General features: G+C 28.1%; 1 protein-coding gene across 2 annotated transcripts in view; it reads left to right on the forward strand.

Annotated features, from left to right (window-relative positions):
- The window catches only part of LOC111635244 (myotubularin-related protein 13-like), a 152,489-nt gene that overhangs the window by 68,508 nt on the left and 66,733 nt on the right, over positions 1-17,248 (forward strand). The window contains exons 12-18 of one of the 2 annotated variants that reach the window (XM_023380151.1): positions 2,118-2,216; positions 2,689-2,843; positions 9,202-9,364; positions 12,016-12,165; positions 12,731-12,799; positions 13,249-13,434; positions 13,486-13,638. In XM_023380151.1, coding sequence (XP_023235919.1) covers positions 2,118-2,216; positions 2,689-2,843; positions 9,202-9,364; positions 12,016-12,165; positions 12,731-12,799; positions 13,249-13,434; positions 13,486-13,638 — 975 coding nt within the window. The remainder of the gene's footprint in view (positions 1-2,117; positions 2,217-2,688; positions 2,844-9,201; positions 9,365-12,015; positions 12,166-12,730; positions 12,800-13,248; positions 13,435-13,485; positions 13,639-17,248) is intronic. The other variant, XM_023380152.1, reaches the window with a different exon arrangement.

Below are 17,248 nucleotides of genomic sequence, written 5' to 3' on the forward strand. Positions count from 1 at the left end.
GAAAAGTCTCCACTCCTGTGAACTGTAGATGAAGTTCAGCACCTTCATTAGGCCAGCAACGTCATTGTCACATTCGATCACTACTGCATGCGGCAACATATACTGTACATATCTCTGTATAACATCCCTGTGTTTGCCATGAACTGTGAATATACATAAATATATACACATTACACAAAAAGTATCCCTGACAACGAAATTCTGTTTCCAGATTTGAATTTCCCATAATAAATTGGTTTAGAATCACACACTTTAATATCAGAAATAGAACCCTTGTCAAACACTGTAACCACAACTAGAGTATTAAGTTAATTAAAAACTTACACCTTAAGTAAATCCAGCAAAATTTTAATAAACAAAAACATTTCTGATCTCTTTACTGATCATCTTCAGTTGCTTAAATATATATAAAGAACAAATGCATTCAGCCCATGCTAGTTGCAGTAGTTGCAGAATTATTTTATTTTTGTTTATAAAGTTTATCCAATTTGTATATACAGTCAACCCCCATAACACTGTTGATTATTCCATTTTATATGAATTCCATGTTGTACGAGTCACTTAGATTTTACAAATACGTATGCAGGGCTCTGAACGGATCACATATTTGTAAAATCTAAGTGACTCATACAACATGGAATTCATATAAAACGGAATAATCAACAGTGTTATAGGGGGTTGACTGTAAATCATGATCTTGCATTTTATGATTTTCAGTTTGTGATTGAATGTGTAACTGTTATATGTTCTTTTATTTTATGGTTTTAATTTTTGAATTGACCAGATATTCAAATGCATTCATTTTTTTAATACATTGTAAGTAACTGAAGCAGATCCATCAAAGGGATCAAAATTTTTGTTTATTAAAATTTTTCTGGAGTTTGTTGCTTAAAGTTTGTGTTTTTAATTGAATATTGTAAATTAATTAATAAGTAATTATATAATATAAGTAATTAATTATTATAGTAGTTAATAAGTAATTAATAAAATAATTATATAGATTATTTATTTCAAAACTTTGTAATTATTACATATACAACTTTGGATTTGTAAAGTATTTAATAAAAGAATTGCATAGTATAATATGAGGCGTGTCCGGAAAGTAAGTACCGTTTCGTTTTACTGCCACCGCAGCGGTAGTATCGCAGTTCGGCACCTGTGCACACGTGTCTCTGGTTGATGTTTTTCCATGTGTTAGCGAGCGTTCAAAATGTTTAAGACGATTGCCGATCCTGCCGACTGTGAAGTGCGTTCTGTAATACGGGTTTTGAACACAAAGAATGTTAAGCCAGTTGAAATTCGTTGTCAACTTGTAGAGATTTATGGTGAAAATGTAATGAGTGATGGAATTGTGAGAAAGTGGGTTCGACAATCCAATGCTGGACGCACCAATGTTTATGATGAAACACGGAGTGGCCGGCCTTCTGTTGTCAACGATGATTTGGTTGCAGAAGTGAATGAGAAAATTCTTGAAAACAGACTGTTCACAATAAGATTGCTTTGATGAGTTTCCACAAATTTCAAAAACTGTTTTGCATGAGATTGTCACAAATCAATGTTCAGCAGTGGCTGTCTTCACTGGTGGCATCTTTCTTTGAAGAGGGTATAGACAAGTTGGTTTCCCGATATGACAAATGTCTGAACAATGGTGGTAACTATGTAGAAAAATAGTTTCCAACATGCTTTTTCATGTAAAAATAAATTTTGTTTTGAAAAAAGATTTTTTATGTGAGTTTTTCCAAAAGGTACTTACTTTCTGGACATGCCTTGTATTAAAATGTAAAGAATTTAAAATTACAACATGCAACTTGACATTTATAAGATATTTAATGAGAGATGAAAGGGGAAAGCATAAATTCAAAATAATAGAGATATAACCTTGTTACAGGGGGCAAAAATTAAATTATGTTAACAATATTAAGTAGAAAGTTATAATATTCAACTAATGTATAAAATATTATGGTGACAAAACATATAAGTAACAAAACAATCTTGAAATTGTCTTCATTGGTATGGTAAAACATATCTTGAATATTGTGTTAATAAAAATTAATTATATACAGCATTGAATTAAATATAATTGTAATAAATAATAACAAAAAACATTATTTATTTAGCTTTATGCAGGCATGCAAGATGTAATGAAAGCAGAAACAAAAAATCCAGAATTAGCTTTGAAACATATTGAAGATTTAGCAAATCAACTGTATTTAAATGTAAGTGTTTAAAAAGTTATATATTAAAGTTATCTATTTAAAGCATTGAATTAATTCAATGTGATAAACATATTTTGTATTAAATTAAATAATTTATTATTTATAGTAATTTTATTTTTCATATTTTTATTTTAAATTACTACATTGAATTGATTTATGAATTTATATATATGTTATAGAATTTTATTCATTTATTCTCTTATTTATGATAAACTTCCATTCTTCTTATTTTTGTTTTTTCTTTAGTGCTTTGTGCATGTGTGTGTCATGTACTTTCATAAAAAAAAATTTAATTTAGATTATATTGAAATGATTCAGAAAAGAAAAAAATTAGGTTTTGATGTAATATGTCTTTGAATCATTTGTAAGATGCAGTAATATTATAATCTATTTTTAAACAAATGGATGATTTAATGTAAATAGATTACTATTTAATGTACTCTTAAAGATTGTATATTTGTTCTCTCCTAAGGAAAATCCAAATCCTCAACCATATGTTCAAAAAATACCAAGACCTACTGAAGGAGCTTTTACTAGAATTCATCAACCTACATTTCCTCTTTTATGTGGTAAATTAGTTCAAGAAATAATGGAAGATGGCTTAACAAAAAATAATCTCAGAACAAAGTAATTTTCATTTCTAATTTCTCTTTGAGATTATATATCAAATTTTATTTTATAAATTTGAGGAGCTTAGTGGAAAATGGATATTCTACAAAACTACAAAAAATGAGTTGTTAACAAATTTGGATTTGTGCATTATTGATTCATCTTTTCATTGTTCAGTTGCATGCTTTATGGGTTGTATATCCATGTTAATAACACATTGCATATCATCCACCAAACCTCCTTTTTCTAGAAAACTTAATATGGGATATGCCATTTTTCACTAAGCTCCTCAATTGTGAAGACATTTTCAAAGTAATTGGCTTAAATTATGCAATACCTGATTTCAATTATACCTGAGTTCAATTATAATTTAATTTAAACAAAAATTTTTTCAAGTTGTTATTCCTCTTATATTTTTAATATAAAACACCAGTGGCGTGCCGTGACATTTGATGATAGGGAAGCTGTGTTTCTGTAAGAAGCCGACATCCAGGGGCAATCAGTCAATTTCGCATCAGTGATGGTCTAGGGTCCATTCATATCGTTTATTCGATAAGCCAGTAAAAACCAAAGACTTCTCTAAATGCATTTTTAATATCACAATTACATTCCGAACCGCTAGCCATGATATAAGGACTACAATTAAAAATAAAATAATAAAAACTTACTCGGTGAAATAAAATGTGTGGTAGATGTACCGGTACATATCTAGTACAAAATATTCTTCAATTGTATGAATATACTTTTAAACAAAATTATAATTAAATATAGCTTTGTAAAGAAACATACATAAAAATATAAAATACAGTATTCTTTACTTTTTAAATCTTAAAACAATGCACTTAGTCAAATAGCTCCCTACAAGTGGCTAATGGATGGAATCGAAGATGGTTGCAAAGCGTGCATACACGCGGACTGCCAAATCCCCAGGGTGCCGATACCGGTCAATGTCAAATGCCTCTTTTGTCGCATCACTAGTATATCTCAAAGGACACGACAGGGCTATTGTAGATTTTAAATGTTTCTCACCATAGCTGTTAAAATCTAAATATGTTAAATTTATGTGAGCTTCAGCCTGGGGTACAGTGTAGGTTGTTACTACTGTATCACTTAATAGGCAATCTAGTTGGTAGGACTACTTCTCTAAAGTTTCAGATCACTAGATCTGATCTTAAAACTTACATAGGAAGGCGGTAGGATTAAAGACTATGAAGTCTCTATCCAAATTGTCAGGTTCCAGACACCAGTTTGTCAATTAATCGATCCGCGGACAAACACGCGTGTGATTATTTTATAGATCTGATTCAGAGACATTCTTTAACAAACAAACAAGAATAAATTTAATTAAAACATAAATCAATAAAAATAGTACAAATATATTGTAGTAAGAGACAATGACTACAAATTTCAACCTATAAGTCGAGAGATATATAGACTTATATTTAACTGATACACGATCGAGAGAGAGAGCTTACAATATCGTTATTAAACATACAACCTGTTTTAGTTGTTGTTCGTCTTCTTCATCGGTTGGCAAAGGCACTTCGTTTATAAAGTTCTTTTACTTCTTTTCATGGGAGATCGATATGTGCACAAAATCAAAGTATATCTTCTCAGCGCTAACTCTGGATTTATTCTATGTGACTTGTCTAAGGGCATTAGCCATCAGGAGGAAAACATGTGGAATCCTGACTCTTCCAGGTCTGTCGATGAACTCCCCGAATTCTAATAAATTTTCCCTATATCTCATGATTTATGACCAATCATCTGCCAGAAACTCTTTCATGTGAACGGATGAAAGGGGAATCAAAGAGGGGTGGACAGTTCCCATCTGAGCGAGATTTTTAGCGGATAAGGGAAAAACAGGGGATGTACTAACTTCCCTTGAAGGAAGTAGCATCTGTTATCTATCTTTCCCACGTTGGAAAACGTTAATTTCTCACCAAAATTAAATAATATTGTGAAGGTCCGAAACCCTTTTTCTGTTTTAGATCAGTATAAATCTAGGAATTTTCCTAGTAAAAGAGAAAAGGGGGACTTCTGCGGTCAATGACCGAGATGCTCTCCTCGTATAAGAAAAAAAAAAGGAAAATGTTAAAATATCAATAAGAGAAATCATCTCTATTTGTTTAACAGTTATTCTATAGATGTTAGTATCAACAAGAAGGGAATAAGAGATATTTCTTATCACCTCTTGGTTGCACGTAACACGTGGTTACGGCAATAAATCGCCTTGTTCATAGTCAAACACGACGTTTGATATAAACAATATCTAAATAGTTGACCAGGTTAAAGAAATTATTGTCAAATGATTGTTAATTTATGGATGAGAGCCATCAAACCTATAGGAATTTATATCATAAAATCATATCATTTTGACACCAATAACAATAAATTAAACAAACTTCGCTGAGTCATTTGTCCGAACTAGCTAGATCCAAATATCAACACACTAGCAGGTGTGCGGATAAATCATGAATAACGTCATAGTTCTCACCCCCTCGAAATCAGTATAAAGAGGGCTCCCGGCCAGTATCGGAGTGGCCTCCAACTTAGAAGGAAATAACGGATTGACGATCCCCATCGCTGACCGCCAAAGACGGACAACACGGTTAGATTCTACAATCTACAAATTAGTAAGTAGAATTCTCTCCCTTCTCTCGGGTGGATTAGGGCTAATTCCTAAATAGATTTTAAGAAGGATCAAAGAATATTTTCTATCGTAAATATGCGAGATGTAGCCGGAAAACCGCCTATTGTAACCTCGGTTAGAGTTTAGTAGTATTTTTAATTATTGTAACCCTTTCAAATATATCATTAGTTAATTAAATATATATATATGTTATCTTAAATATGTGTGTTTACTCGTACTCGGTCAACACCTTGTCGACTTATCCGCGACCTCCCACTCGATTTTCGCCCTCCTAAATTGCCATCCACTGACCCTGTGAGTGGGACTCACTGCCCCGTTGTCGGAAAACGGTTTAAGCTTTGATGCTAAAACCACGATTCTCACAATATTTTATGACAATATTTAACATTATTAATAAAATTACTATTTTAGACCCGGGGCCTTTCAGATCTCACACTTAATAGATTGTCCGTAATTTGTTTTCTAAGTAATTCGTTTTAGGACCAGGTATTGTCTACGGAAATTTCCAAAATTTACAACTTTTCAGTCACTCTCATTGAACTGGAAAAATTTCTGTCTTTATTACATTAATAATATGAAGAAATCAATCTCCACTGTACTCGGCTAGAGATGGTTCAATTAAGCTTTTGTTTAAATAAAATTTCAGCTCTTTCATCAGGGTTTTGTTTATGTTTCCAATTCCCTAATCGCTTAATTATTTAACTACTTCCTAAATAGAAATAAGTCGAAACCAGTTACTTTGTACTCGAATATTTGTAGCCTTGGGAAAAAAGTGGAAAGACAAATTTTTATGACAAACGGATACATAAATCGTAAATTTAAGGAAAGTAAATTCTAGAGCTTTTTCTGTACATTATGCATCTCTCTCATTCATTAAATTTAGTTGAAAATGATGCTGTCAAAGTAACAGTTAATTTTTTAACATTGTACAAGAATTGTACACATTTTTTTCTACATCCCCATAAAGATGGGATATACGAAATCGTAATATCACTGGTTTAACATTGAAATCCATGAATAATATAAAATCAGAGTGGAATAAATATATCAAATATTTTAATGGATTTTTTAAAAACTGCTGTCAATTATACAGAACTATTGTAAAAACATACCAGTAAATTCATATCGGTTGGGTTAAGTTATAAATCTACTCGTTATTCAAGTAATCGGCCAAATACCTAGTGGGCAGGCGGCTAACAGCCCAGAACCGGTTCTGGATAGAATTGGATGCGGTATATGTGTAGCATCCACCAAAGGTCCTAGGCTTCCATCAGCTAAACTGGGTGAGGTTGGTGCTCTGTAAAGCGCATGAGCAAATCTGGCTTTTTGGATGCTGACAATACAATGCTTCCACTCCACCACTAATGTTTGAATATACAATAGTAATCTTATCTTTTTTTCACATGTAGTATAGAAATTTGTAATAGGATACATAATGTGGTTATGATAAAATATTGTGCGATTATTTTCATATAATTAAAATTAATATGTATTTATTTTTTAGAAAATACGAGGGAAGCAGCGCATCCATCGCTTCCAATGACGGCATGCCACTGTAAAACACTAATACAATATAATATAAAATTTTAATATTAATTATCAATATAACTGTTTTGCATTAAATATTTTTAACAGAAAATTGGAATTTCAAAAGATTTTTTTTCATCTCTTTCAACCCTATGGCACTAAGAGCTATTTTTCCATAATCATTGTGGGTTTGGCTAGGCTCACAATGAGAATGGCTGGGCGGTATGGAATGAAACTTTAAATATTTGAGACAGATCATCCATGAAAAATTCTTGGAGCTCTTTGGAAGTAAGCACAAAATTGCTATGTAAGACTTATCATACAGGAACATTTTTTGATGAATAAAGTAACCTTTAATTTGTAAAAATGAAATGCATTTTGTGCTATTTGCCCCTCTTCAGTCCTTATTGTACAATTTTTTTTAGTAAGTTTTAACTTTTATGTTCTACAGTTTTACCCCCTTTGTTTTTAAGATACTTAGTTATTCCATCTGTCACTATTAAATATTATTTCAGTTTTATCAAATTGTACAAAAAGTATTGAAGAGGGGCAAATAGGCCAAAATGCATTTTCCTTTTACAAATTAATGTTTAAATTATTCATTAAAAAGCATTCAAAAAGTTTGATAAAATCTACATAGCAATTTTGTGCTTACTTCCAAAGAACAAAAGAAACAAGAAACAATTCCTGGAGTTGTTTGCATTCCCAGATTAGATCTCGGGTACTCAGAGCAAAATATTAGAAACAATTACATATAAATATAATTTATGTAAAATGTAAATAAAAGTCAGAAAAGTACAGGGTGTCCAGGAAAGATCTACATTATTATAAAATTTAATTTTAAAAAATGAAATGGTCTGTTGAAATGCAGTTTGTGGTAAAAGAAAGATTAACTCAAAATGATTTTTTTTATTACAAAAGTTAATACAAATGCTGAAGTTATTTTAGACAACAGCTGAATGCTGGTTAAATTGTACTAAATCAGCCTACACAAAGCCAAGAATACAGAAAAAATTTCCTTTGTGGATTTTTTTCATCCATATTCCTTTGGACATCATCAGGCTGTAAAATTGCTGAAGTTGTTTTGCATACATACAGTGAATCTCAACATGTGCTCTTTTAGTTGCATAAAGAATGTCCAATCAATAACTAATTTCCTGCAGATGTTGTTTAGCATATCCTGTGTAACATTGTAGATTGCAAGGGCTATGCTTTCTCTTAAAACAGTAACATTAGGAACAGGTGTTTGATACACAATGTTTTTCACATAACTTCACAAAAAGAAATCCAGTAGGATTATTTTTGTCAATCTGGTTCCCTGGCAAATCCATCATCCAGGAAACACTGTATCAAACAACTTCAACAAAAATCGCATATCAAAAATTAATTCATAAACAATTGAACAATTGTTTTTGTGCATGAAAAACATTGAAACTGCTGAAAAAAAATAGGTTGAGTGAGTCCCATTTAACTAACTTTCTTAGAATTAAGACTAGTACCATAAAAGCAGATATTGGTGCTAATATAAAAGGAAGGCAATGTCAAAAATTGCATTAAATTTATTTTTTGTGTGAGTATAATTTTTTTTTTACTGTCAATAATACAGTATTTTTTGTAATTATTTATATTTGTTGTTAAAATTTGATATTCAAATTTTGAACTTTTTAAAAGCATATATAGTCGACCCCCTATAACACTTTTGATTTTTTCCGTTTTATAAAAATTTCATGTTGTACGAGTCACTTAGGTTTTACAAATACATGAACCGTTCACAGCCCGGTACACGTATTTGTAAAATCTAAGTGAATCGTACAACATAAAATTCATATAAAACAGAAAAATTAACAGTGTTATAGAAAGGTCGACTGTATTAATATAAAGTACCTTTGTGGCTCACTGATTGTACTGTACCTAAATTTCTAATTTAGCCCATTAGGAAAAAAGGTTTGACAACCCTTGTGTAAACCATAAGTTTTATCTATTAGATAACATAAAAACTTTGAATTAATCTTTCTTTTATCACAAACTGCATTTCAATGGAATGCTTCATTTTTTAATGAAATTTTATAATAGTGTAGATCTTTCTTGGACACCCTGTCTATTTATGAAAAATTAGAAAAAAATTAATTCATAAAGTAATTAATTTGTAAATTAAATAATTGGATGCTTATTATCACATGACAATAAATTTTTTAGATTACAAGCAATGAAACCTCAACAACCACATATTGTTCCAATGGGTATTCCAATCACTGCACTTGAAGATAATAGAAGTTTGACAAATAGTGCAAGGAGATTAGAAGTATTAAGAAATTGTGTAACTTGTATATTTGAAAATAAAATCTCTGATGCACGGAAGGTAGTTTATTAATTTTATTTATTTTAGGTTTTAAGGCATAAAACATAATTATATTAATGATATCTATTAAGTATGTGTTAAAAAGATAAATAATTTAATTTAGCATTCTTTTTTTCATTAACCGTTTAAATAACTTTTAAATTCTTATTTTAGAATAAGAATGATTAATAAGTTAATATATATTGAATTTAATAAATAAAGGTAAATAATTTATATAAATTTAAATTATATTTAAATAATTCTGGTTAATCTTGTTTAATTGATCATATTTAGAATCATTACCAACTACATTTCTTAGAAGTCATAAATTATTTAAATTATTATGATTATTTAATTCATATGTGTTGTATATGGTGTACTTGTTTATATTTATTATCTTTAAGTTATTCTTAAACATTTACAATAATATATTGACATAAATTTTATTTGTATCAATGTTTTTAGTATAATGTGGCCACTGTTTGAGTATTTGATATAGGAGTTCAATATAATGAGCTGTTTTCTTTTATATCTTCCCCATTTATGAGATATTACTTTTATGAGATTTGAAACCAAAGCAACCAATATTTAAAGTGCAAAATATTCTAATTGTGAGTGCAGTGAGAATGAAATTTCTGCACATTGATTTACATGGCTTGTAGATTTGTCTCCATTTTCATTGTTTCGTTGACATCATTCATGTGTCATCATTCATTACGAGTAATGCTAATTGTTATGTTATAAATCTTTTTATTAGTGAATACAATTTCATTAATTAAAAAGCAATTTTACTTTGATCTATATTACTTGTTTTTTTTAATGAACTATTGTTTTTGTATTATGTAGAGATGTCTGATAATTCGTGTTTTCTTCTCTTATGTCTTATTGCCTTCTGTCATTTCATATTAGTTTTTTTATGTAGGTGAATAACCTAATCAACATATTCATTTATTTTATTTCATTTACAATCATTAATTGATAGATAAATAGATTTTTTTGACACTTTAATCTTATTTGTTGGAATAAGGTATAAGTTTTCACTATAAGAAATAATAGCAAATCTGTTTTATTTATAAGATTTTGATTTATGAGATTTTTCTAGAAAAAGGTAGGCTTGTAAATCAGAATTACACATTGTTATTGATTAATTTCAATTATTTATCAGTAAACATATATTATAAATTTTTTAAAACAAATTATGTACTTTGTTTAAATTAATTTTTTTTTAAATAAATATTTCTGCCATTTATATTAAAGTAATGCTTGTAATAGTTTAATATTTAAAAAATACTGTGAATTACATAATAGATGAGCTACAAGTCCAATTTTAACATCTTTTTAAAAATACAAAAAGTTTAGTTTATACAGTATTTAAATGTATGTAAAAGAAACATTGTTCAAGATCAGCAAAAATAAAAAACTTTATTCAATAGTTTTGGATTAATTTTTAAAAATTATGTTTATCCTTTATTATGAACGTCTTTCAACATTAATTTGCTTAAAATTATCCAAAATACATAAATACACATAACATATATCTTTATCAAAGTTGAAATTTGGAACATGTTAGTATGGTTGAACTAAGATTTGTCAAATCATATATACTAGAAAGGAATTGATCAAACAGGTTATCATTGCACAGGCATGACAATATGTGAACAATACTTTGTGAAGTAACTCTCTCTGTCTAGAGTTTAATGTTTTAAAAATATTAGAATATTCACAAAAATAGATGAAAATAAGTTTTCTATTAAGAATATTGTATTCAATGAGCTATTTGAAAAATAATGTGCAAAGATTATAAATTGATTTAAAATAAAACATTGAATTTGAAATAAATTTATTTTTTGGGCTGCAATTTGTAAAAATTTGTAGACCTATAAATTCCCACTGTTGTCCATCTGTCTGTCTTTCCTTAATTTCAAGAACAGAGTTAGATGAAACATGAGACCAGATATGAAAACCTTAGGGGCAGGAGGCCTTTATTAAATGTATATGAACTTCAGATGCAAACCAGAAGTCATGTTATTTCAATTAAAAACTTTTCCCCCTGAAAGCAGTTAATAGATGGCCAGCATGACTCCACTGCTAATGGAAAAGTATGATGTACAAGGGCAAGACATTACAGTACTAATTTGAGGTGGAGAGCATATATTTTAAATGAAATAAATTGAAAATATGAGTAAAATTGCAGCCTGGCATTGTGATGATGTCATAATAAGTAATTGCTTGTTAAATTTTGAAAATTTCAAAAATCTTTGTTCTTTTCATAAATGGATTTTGTAAAGTTAAGAAAGATGAAATAGCATTTATGAAAATATTTAGAAATTTTGTGCAGTGTGAATGGGAATCAGAATTCTGATTAATCAAAGTAATTGGCAAGTCATTTTATTATCAAACTGAATACTTAATTAAGCTAGTTGTTATGTTGCAGATATGTTTTATTTCCAGTTAAAGAAACACTAGCTTAAATTGTATTGACAAAATCTTGAATAATTGTGTGATAATACTGTATAATGTATTGTTGTAAAATGAAAACATTTATATACTCTAAACGAAATTATTTTTAATGAAAACACCTTATAGTAGGCTTTAAAATATATAATTAAAATAGTTTTTCAGCAAATTTTTAAATAGCGTTTATACCTTCTAATTCATGATTTTTATTATAGACTTTTCCAGCAGTATTAAGAGCTCTTAAAAATAAGACTGCTCGATTAGCTTTAACTCAAGAATTAGCAAATCATGTTACAGGAAATAAAGCAATGTTGGAACATCAGCAATTTGATCTTGTTGTTAGACTTATGAATTGTGCTCTTCAGGTAAAAAATAAAGAATTTATTATAATTAATTTTTGTAACATTGTTTAAATGATAGGCTATTGATATTATTTATTGATATTTTCTATCACTTAAATAAAAAATATTTATTTAAAATTAAATGTTTCTCTTGATATTAGATAATATATATCAACAATAATTAACTATAATTTTTATAACTAAAACAAGAAACATTAAATTTAGTAGTATCTATAAAAAGATTTAAATCTACCTTTGAAGTAAATATTTTGTTTTAGAAAGTTGTTTTGCATAAGATAGGTTTTTGTGTATTTTATTATTTACATAATTATTTAAATCTTTTACAGCAACTCTGCATTTATAGTACTTGAGAGTTTGAATCATTATTTAAGTTCTTGCATTTTTATATCTATGTAATTAATTTTAAATTAAATGATTTTAATTATTTTATGATCTGTAGCTTATTTCTTTAAAAAAATATTATTATTGTTGTTATTTATTAGTAAAAATATTATACTTTTAAGACTAATTTATATCATAGAAAAAATATATGTAATGTTATTTATAATAATAATCTCATTACATTTAGGATGATTCTAGTATGGATGAACATGGTGTAGCTGCAACAATTCTTCCACTGGCTATGGCATTTTGTCGGGTGAGAAAGAAATATAACTAAATTTTTTAAAAGTTTTATAAAAATTCAAAAAGTAGAGAGAGAGTTTTCATATAAACTTTAATTATATTTATATTATGTTATGTAATTTGATGTCCAATTACAACTCATCCTAGACTGCAATTTCTTACTAAGTAAAACACGCTCAGGAAAACCTTTAAATATGCAGCCGTATTTATTAAATTCTAACGTTTTCGGTCATATNTTTTTAAAAAACGTTCCAAAACGCTTGTATCGTTAATTCAAGTTCGGAGTTCGATTTTTTCTGTTTTTCTTGAGAAAGGTCATTGAATATGACCGAAAACGTTAGAATTTAATAAATACGGCTGCATATTTAAAGGTTTTCCTGAGCGTGTTTTACTTAGTAATTTGATGTGTGTATGTAAATACATGCATGTTATATATTTCTCCTATTAATTTTTTTTATTTAGAAACTATGTACTGGTGTAATACAATTTGCTTATACATGTATACAAGATCATGCTGTGTGGTCAAATCAACAGTTTTGGGAAGCTGCTTTTTATCAAGATGTTCAACGTGATATTAGAGCTTTATATGTTCCACATAGTATCCAAATGAATGATAGAAAATCTCTCTCTCCAACTAGTCCACGAGATGTGAGTTTCATTATACTTTTACATTTAAATTATTAAAGTTACTTTAAATAGTTATCCATATATGTTGTTTTTAAGAATAAAGATCTTGGATCTTTATGGAGTCGAGAAGGTGGCCGTAATGGAGGTGATGTAAATAATCGGAGATCTACAGGTCATTATCTACGACCTTCAGAACCAACAGCTTTGGAGATAGCTGCTGAACAGGTAATTCGATTTACCATTTTTATAAATTTAATTAAACTAATAAAATTGAAAATAATAAACATTTATTCCTTGACAGTAAAAGAAAGTGCATCTATCTATAATTATTCCTATGTGAATCAAAACTCAGCTTTGAATAATACATAATAAATTTTTAATATTTTTACTACAAAATTTTAATTGCTAGTATTTTTTTGTATATTAAAAAGCTTCTTAAACTGAATAAAAGTATAAATGTAAAGAGTTCTTGCCTATTCCAGCAACAATTCTTTATTAATCAAATGTTTTTGGCTATCTAAGTAGCCATCATCAGGATCAAGCATTTATGTAAATAGAATTCTTTTAAATTTAAACTTTAATGTTCTTAGAAGTGTTCTAAATATCAATTGAAAGTAAATAAAGCAAAAATAATATAAAATAAAATGAAATACAAATGACAAAAATATTAACTAAAAAATGAAGATAATACATCAAAGAAAAACAGAATTGTTAAATAAATACATAAATAATTAGTCTATGGTTTTATCTTTGTCTTGGTTTAAAATGGTCTTATGCATTCATGCTACAGATAAGCATGTGGCATCCTTATGATTTCTACATGAATTTTTAATACTATGTTTGCATATGGTTATTTTTATAGTTTTTCTTGTATGTTGGTCCCTCATTGTTTTTAAGAGTTGTGTGTTTTTAAAGAGAGATGAGGTTAAAATCATGGATTAATTATTTATGTATTGTACATATTTAACAATTCTGTTTTTCTTTGATGGTATTATCATCATTTTTTTGGTTAATATTTTTATCATTTGTGTTTTATATTATATTATTTTTGGTTTATTTACTTTCACTTTATATTTAGAACACTTCTAAGAACATTAAAATTTAAAAGAGTGCTATTTACATAAATGTTTGGTCCTGTTGATGGCTACTTAGATAGTTGAAAACATTTAATTAATAAAGAATTGTTGCTGGATAAAGCTAGAACTCTCTACATTTATACAAACATACAGTACAGTATATTTTCGATTTATCTGTAGAAATTAAGTAAAAGTAAGGATAACATGTACAATGCATTAAGAAAAGTTTTTATCATATTAGAACAAACATTTATCATCAGTGTAATTTCTTGCAAAGCAAAGCAATTTTTCCAGAGATCCAAAAATTGGTGAATGCTATTGGTAGAATGATTCTTGTTAATACAGTAGAGCGTCGTTTATCCGAAGGTCGGTTATTCAAAGGAATTCCAGTTGACAAATTTAAATTTTCGCCAGTGTTGTGGCATTGTAATCTTTGGCTATGTCTTCGGCTACTCAAATATTTTATGTTTTTGATACTAAATTAACTTCTGAAGTATAATTTTTTATTGTTTTTATATTTTTCAATATATTTATTTTGTTTGTAAAGAATAAAAAATCAATTTTTAACGATACAATAGTCTTCGTTAGGCTTAACATGGACGAAAATTCAACGTGAAGCGACACGCAACGGAGAGAAATTTCAACACGGGATAAATTAATATATTTTTTCGTACATAATTGGTTATTCGAACAACCCCAGTCCTCAATTGATTCAGATAAACGGCGCTCTACTGTATTATTGAAGATCTGTGTTTGTATTAGTATTTTGTAATAGCTTTGCTGTATTGTAAGTTATTGTCCTGGAAGAGGTTTCTTCATCTTTTACAACGAATTAAGGTCATGGGAACTTACTTCTGTAGGGTAAGGAAAAGGCTTCAAAATCTGTTATAGTCCAGCATGGCCAAAAATGGTCCTTGCACCACTAAGCCTAACCAACCAATCAAAATTTGTCATTGTCACTAAGCCAGAAGTTTACAAGTTTAATCATATGATATCATGGTTTTGAATATTATGCATTAAGGTTACTGGTTACATTAATGAAATATGATTGTTTTTATGTCATGAGAGGTTCTCAAAACATTCAAATTGGAGATTGTTGATAATTTGATATGCTTCAGTTTTTCACATTTTAATCATATATTTAAAAATATGATAAATAGAAAAATTGTTTAATGCAGTTTTTGAAGTCAGTTGTCAACTTGTTCCAATATATATCAATTTTTAATGATTGCATGAATGTAGAAACTATTTTTTATTGGGATTGTGGGTCATCCTTTGTTATATTTATTGTCAGTGGTGTCTGATTCTGATGATTAATCATGCACTTATTTTAATTCATGCCAACTGACTCTTGCTGTTTGATCATACACTATCTCTATTTTTGTCCAATAACATAATTCATTCTTTTTGAATGTTTCTCTTTTGATATTACTTTATGAATTTATTATATTTGTGGTTTTCTTGATATCCTGTATATTACAACATTCATGTAAAATAGTTTGCAAAGAGTTTGAGCATGTTCAACTTATATGTTGTCTGTATACATATTTGTCAGTGCAATATTTTCTTATGTCATATTTATTAAAGAATACTAACTATGACTGTAGACTCAACACACACAACCACACAAAATTCTGACTATTCTCAATTTTTAAATTTCTGATTCTGATTCCTTTACCAATGTTCAATATGTATTAATAATGGTAAACCTACTAAAATGGTTAATGATACCATAAGACATTTCATCATTGTCCTGTGAATAAATAAGTTACTTATTCAGTCTTAGAACTTTTATTTAAGTATATGTCTGTAGTTTAAGTTTATATTGAGGGTAGATTTTGTAAATTTTTACCACCTTCACAGCTCTGGTATTAACATTTATTGAAATTTTTTAAAACATTTTTACATTTAATTACTAGGAATTATACTTGTAATGTAATGTTGTTTATTATGTTTTGAGGAAAGAGTGTCATGTCTGTAAAAATTGCTATCTCTACTAAAATATATGTATTATTTAGATTACATTTGAATTTTCATTCAGAAGTAGAAGTTAGATGAAGAAAAAATGTTTTTATGTTTACTTTTACAAGAAAAGAATGTGCTGAATGTTTTGTGGATTTGGTTATATTTCAGCCATTAAATAATTTACACCTATATAAATATTATTTTGGAATTAGATTTGCTGCTTTTTTCAGAAATTATGTTTAAAATTTCAACAAAATTTTAAGAATGTGATTTCTTCATATCACAGTACTAAACTTTTGTAATTAGCATTGTGGTATTGAACCTTTACTTCAAAACATTTTTTATTTTTTTTCTGTTGTTTTGTTTCTATATATCAATTTAAAAGTAAAAACTTATGATTGTTAAAATGTAATAAATCTGGATAAACTATAAATCAAACAATAAATAACTGTGAGATTTATTTTTATGTTATTTTATATAATTTATGGAAATTAAGGGAATTTATTAGTAAGGTTAGCAGTTTGAATCTGAAATCCAATAGTTGCCTTTTTTTTGGCATTGTCAGTTTTCAAATCTGACTTGGATCTGATTAATAGGTTCTTTTTTATTCTTTAATAATGTCAAAATTCAAACATTAATTTGTTTTTATCTAGATAACCTATGCATTATGACTTGAAATTAAATCAAAAATTTATTTAATTTAATATGAATATTTATTTGTATATATATACAAATAAATATTTACACTAAATATATATATATATATTAGAAACAGTATATTTTCGATTTATCTG

Source organism: Centruroides sculpturatus, unplaced genomic scaffold, assembly GCF_000671375.1.
Source record: "Centruroides sculpturatus isolate CEXI.00-Female unplaced genomic scaffold, Cexi_2.0 scaffold811, whole genome shotgun sequence".
Classification (NCBI taxonomy): domain Eukaryota; kingdom Metazoa; phylum Arthropoda; class Arachnida; order Scorpiones; family Buthidae; genus Centruroides; species Centruroides sculpturatus.